The 4,987-nt window shown below is 50.7% G+C and overlaps 1 protein-coding gene across 1 annotated transcript; it reads right to left on the reverse strand.

Annotated features, from left to right (window-relative positions):
* Positions 1-454: 454 nt before the first annotated feature.
* Positions 455-3,445, reverse strand: Scgb1a1 (secretoglobin family 1A member 1). Its single transcript, XM_047518322.1, has 3 exons — positions 3,300-3,445; positions 1,081-1,268; positions 455-623 (listed from the first exon to the last, which is right to left on the reverse strand). The coding sequence occupies exons 1-3, from the start codon at positions 3,352-3,354 to the stop codon at positions 585-587; spliced, it is 282 nt and encodes a 93-aa protein (XP_047374278.1). The 5' UTR covers positions 3,355-3,445; the 3' UTR covers positions 455-584.
* Between the last annotated feature and the right edge of the window lie 1,542 nt (positions 3,446-4,987).

Below are 4,987 nucleotides of genomic sequence, written 5' to 3' on the forward strand. Positions count from 1 at the left end.
AGTTGGGCGGCCCCTGGGGTTGTGGCAGGTAGGGGTCGTGCATGGTTTTTGGATACGGAAGGAGCTGGGGATTCCAGAGGCCTTCCGGAGGCGGCCTTGGTTGACTGGAGAGGGAAGGGTGAAGGGATGACCTTCAGGCTCCTGGTTGGAACCGTCCAGCCTCAGTGAGATTAGGACCAGATTGGAGAGGAGGGTCACTGAGGTTTGTTGGACAAATGGAGTTGAAGATTTTGAGCCGATGGTGGGATCTAGTGGGAGGGGGTTTGAGCTCTTCTGGTGACAGATAACAGAAGCCTAGGGAAAAGGAACTTGGGTGGGTGGGGTTCTGAGTTTTCTCCTGGAGTCCAAGAGCCAAGCTCAGCTGCGCTCTTCTTGCTCTGGCTAACCTTACCCTGGCAGGGGCAACCCTTCCCACTCTAGCAGGTAACTAAAAAGGAGGTCGGAGGCAGGCCAGTGAGATGCTTGTAGTTTATTGCAGAGCTAAGCCGGGCAGGGGGCGGGGTCCTTCACGGAGGCGTGGTGCAGTGCCGGGGGCTTTGGCAGTTGGACATCTCTGGCTTCCAAATCTGGTGGGCTTTGAATTTCTAAATCTTAGCACACTGTGGGCTTTTTAATATTTTGTCCTGAAACGAAGAATGGAACAAAAACCCAATACAATAGTGAGTGAACCTCAGAGTTCAAGGGGGATGATGCACACAGAGACTGACATATCTCGAGGGTCCAGAAAGCTCGGGGAGGAGTAAGGGGAGCTGGGGGTGGGGGCACATGCCTGACGTCCTCGCTGCTTGTGAGGTTGAGGCCAGAATATTGCTTGAACCCAGGAGTTCGGGCAGTGCCAATTGAGGCAACATAGTGAGACCCCATCTCAAAAATAAATAAACCAACCAACCAACCAACCAAATAATATATTTTAACAAGGGAAAATGGCAGGAAAGATGGCCGTGCCTGCTTGCCTGGGATCATCGTGGTCTTGCGACTCTCCTCTCTGGGTAAGAAATGGGGCTGAAAAATGGGTTCGTACTGTAGAGAAGGGCTTGGGGAGGCCACTTGCAAACGCTGAGAGTGAAGGATGCCACTTACCGAGAGCCTCATGATGTCCACTTTGGTCCCCAAGGGGAGGGTGTCCAGCAGCTTCTTCATCTGGAGCCCAGCAGCTGTCATGTCTGGGTCAGGGTTGAAAGGTTGCACTGCATTCTCATAACTGGAGAGTGTGCCCATGAAGAGGGTTTCCATGACATGAAGAAATTCTGGGCAGGTCTCTGCAGAAGCTGGAACACGGGACAGAGAAAGCACATGGATTTGGGCCCTTTTCCAAGCTGGCCAGCTCTCTGCTGGGCCTGCCCCAGATGCAAGCAGCCAGGCCCGTCAGCAAGAGATAGCAGCCTTTTGTTGATGGACTAGAATGTAAGATCTGGTGATGCTCCAAGCAGTTGACGATTTGGCACTGTGTGAATACTTTCTAGGTCACGGCCAGCTTTTTATGGTTTGTCTGAGCCATCCTGAGCCTTCCTGGGCTGGGGTGGCCATTTGTTCTTCCTGCTAGAGTTCTAGACAGAGTCTGAATAGGAGAAACTGATGGTCTGTTTTTTTTTTTTTTTTTTTTTTTTTTATGCAGTGTCTGGGCTGGGAGGAGAAAAGTTTGAAAACTTTGGTTTCCACCAGAAACTTGCCTCATGCCTGTGGTTAAAGATGGTCCCAGCCACATGTCACTGAGGGCATGTGGCAAATCCCTTTACTAGCCCAAACCTGGCCTGGAAGACAAATGTGCACGTGGTCTTAGGCCTGTGGTGCTCTCAGCTAACAGGCAAGCCTTTCAGCTCACCATGTTCCCTTCAGCTGGACCTCCCAGATTGTGCTGCCTACTCAGGTCCCTGCCTTCAGGAGCATGGAGGACAGTCACCATTTCCGACATTCTGCTTGCTTCCAGCTTCCCACTGAACCCCAAATCCCTGCTATCCTTGAATTCTCTGCCTTGTGTGCAAATTCAACCCTACTCAACGTAGCCACTCCAAGTGGAGAACCCTCTCCAGAACGCAGGTCCCTCCTTTCAGTTCATAGTGTTATCAGGGGATGCACTTTATCCTTCAGTGGCTCAGTTTTCTCCTCTGTAAAATGGGCACAATATCTCTGCTTCATTGGGTTGTTGTATAAATGAAAAGGGATAGTATGTAAGAGGGTTAAAACCAGAATGGTAAGTTGTAAGTGCTAAGTAAGTGCTGGGTAGTCTTATTACTTTTATGATTGCTGTATGCACACACACAGTGTACAAATGCATCCCAACCACCCCTAAACATATTTCAGTTCTATCTTGCTGAGCCACCCACCTCTATACGCTGCACTGACATCTTCTAATTAATAAACATTTCAATCCAAAATGATGTCATTTCCTCTGAAAAACAAATAAACCTCTCTGCAAGATAGCTGTTTCCACTGCCTCTTGGTTTGGTTTGTCTAAGCCCCCAGAGTCATAAAGCTTATATCCATGGGTATTATGAAATTTTACAACTGAATTAATTAGAGTTTGTTTATTAAAAAAAATAACAACAGTGTTTTCGAATAGGAGTGGAAGAAGCTGATGGAGAGCAAAAACAGGGTTAGGTAATCCCATTCCCCAAGACAGGGTGCTGATCTCCTCCTTCCCCCTCCCTCTTCTTCCCTCCTTCCCCCTCTCATTTCCATTCCTTTCTTAGTTATGGCAGTGGCTACTTAGAGACTCCTAATCCTTTTTGCCGAGGACAAAATGTTTAGAAAACTCCTCTCTTGGTCATTAGTTTCTCAGGAAAGATCCCTTTCTGGAATCTTCCTTTCTGCCCAGAACGAGAGACTTTGCCTTGAGTTGGGTTTCTTTTGAGGCTGTGAGTCTTGGTAGTTCGCCTTCCAGACTAACTACCAGATTTGGATGAAGACCCCAAACCCGGAGGTTGCACAAGGTCTTTTGACATCTTGGGGTCTGTCCCAGGCTGGGCTTTGAGGGCTCACTGTCCCTCTTCCAGTTGTTCTTGGATGGATGCTCTCATCTCTATGGGATCTCCTTCCTCCCTCCCCTCAGTCTTTCCCTTTCCCTGGAATTTTGAGGTCATGGGTATAGAAGATGGGTCCTTTTCCAGGTTTTCTAACAGCGTGGTACTCTCCCCAAGATGGGCTTGTTCGCCAGACCCAGCTTTCTGGGGATCAGCGTCGCGAAGCCCTCCCCGCAGCTACAGAGAGGATACGGGCAGCTCATCTCTTCTTCTGAGGGGAATGAGGTGGTGCAGGGTTCTGGAGCCCACGCTTGGGAGAAAGGGACCCTGGACACTCACCAGAGCTGCAGCAGACAGTCAGTATGACCAGGGTGAGGCTGACTATGAGCTTCATGCTGGGAGGCCCGGAGATCCTGGCTGTCCCTGGGTCCTGTGGTCATTGGCATTTGTATGCATGGGTGCCTTCTTATATGCTGCAAGCAGTGCCCACTGGGAGGAGGCCGGGGGAGGGGAGGCTTCACTTAAGAGGCTGCATTATTTACTTGGGCATGGGCTCTGTGGAATAAGTAAATAGTCTCTTTTCTCAACCAGTTTCTGTCCTCACTGAAACTGAACTCACACAATGGGCCACCTGCCGGGAGCCCCAAGAACACCGTGGAGGTACAAGGGGAACCTGAGTGAGAGTGCATGGAGTTTGGCCACCTGTGTCCTCTCTTTGAACTGGCGTACTGGGGGCAGTCCCCATCAATGGAAGCAATTGTGGAACCCACCTGGGCCCGGCACCCCAGGAGAGGCAGAGGGTCACAAGTGGCAGGGACAGGACTTGAACCCAGGACCCTGATTCTCCACAGGGCTCTTCCACTGCTCCTCTCCAAGGAAGGGGGCTGGGCCACAAGCCATGAGGTTGGTGTGATTTGGAGCACCCCTGTGGGCAGGGTTGGGGGAGACCTTGGATCGAAGCGCCTGGACAAATGAAGGACTTCTCCGGGGCACGCGCGCCCCAAATTTTAGGCTGGATAATGCTGTGCCTCAGGCTGGGTCTGTTCCCACCCAGAACCGTCCCGCCCTTCTGATGGCCAGATGCAGGGCACCTTCGTTCTTATCTCGCTTGACCTCTTGCTGGTCTTTACCCTGCTGACCCTCTCCTTCTCGATCTATTCTCTCCCCTGCGCTCCCACGGCTCAGCTCTTTCCTGTTTTCCTTCCCGGCCATTCCTTCTTGTTCTTTTTAGCTGTTTACTTTTTACTGACTGAACTTAAGTGTTGGGAGTTCCCAGGCTTTGACCTTAGCCTCCTTCTTGCCTCCCACGGCCACTTTCTCTGCTCGTTCCTTTCCTTCTCCAGTGCCCATGTTATATAACCACTGGCCTGCTGGTCGCAATCGACTCCAACCGGCCTCCCTGCCTCCCTGCCTCCCAGTGTGCTCTGCTCAATCATCTCTGAGAGGCCATTGGACAATCTTCCTAAAGCCCATGGATCATGCCATTCTGCTTCTTGAAAACCTTTCCATGCTTCCTCTTGCCAGCAGGATCAAATCCAAGTGCAATTTACAAGGCCTTTGCCCACCAGCCTCTCCAGCTGCCTGAACTTCCTTTCTCTACTCCCCTGCACAGTGGTTTAGCTCTCTCTTGCTATTTATGGATTTGGGGGCCTTCCATATTTTCTTCCTGCCTTTTTACCTTTGTACAAACTAAGCCCGATGCCTGGAATATGCGTTTCCTGCCTTGTCCGTTTCTCTAATCCTATTTGTACTTCAGGGCTCAATTAAATATCATCCATTCATTTTTTCAAAAATCCCAAGCATCTTTTCTGTGACAGGCAGGAGTCAGGAATTGGGGTAGACATGGAGGGGCACTGCAGGAGTCCCTACGTGAGGAACACTCTGTCTGCCACTTGGCAGCAAGGAGTGTGGTCAGAAGACAAACTCCAGCTCCCAGTTACTTTGGGGTCTGCACATCTCCCACCCCCCAGAGAACTGGCTTTCTCAAGGTTACACTGTCCCTGGAGGCTGCTCACATTTGGTGAAGA

The sequence above is a fragment of the Sciurus carolinensis genome, chromosome 11, assembly GCF_902686445.1.
Source record: "Sciurus carolinensis chromosome 11, mSciCar1.2, whole genome shotgun sequence".
In the NCBI taxonomy this organism is placed as follows: domain Eukaryota; kingdom Metazoa; phylum Chordata; class Mammalia; order Rodentia; family Sciuridae; genus Sciurus; species Sciurus carolinensis.

What these genes read in the sequence shown, in the direction of transcription:
- Scgb1a1 (XM_047518322.1), bottom strand. Translation starts at nt 3,354, where the DNA reads ATGAAGCTCATAGTCAGCCTCACCCTGGTCATACTGACTGTCTGCTGC. An exon ending in GACTGTCTGCTGCAGCTCTG is followed by an intron (nt 1,269 to 3,299) that starts GTGAGTGTCCAG and finishes CCCGTGTTCCAG; the next exon opens with CTTCTGCAGAGACCTGCCCA. An exon ending in TGGACATCATGAGGCTCTCG is followed by an intron (nt 624 to 1,080) that starts GTAAGTGGCATC and finishes TCTTCGTTTCAG; the next exon opens with GACAAAATATTAAAAAGCCC.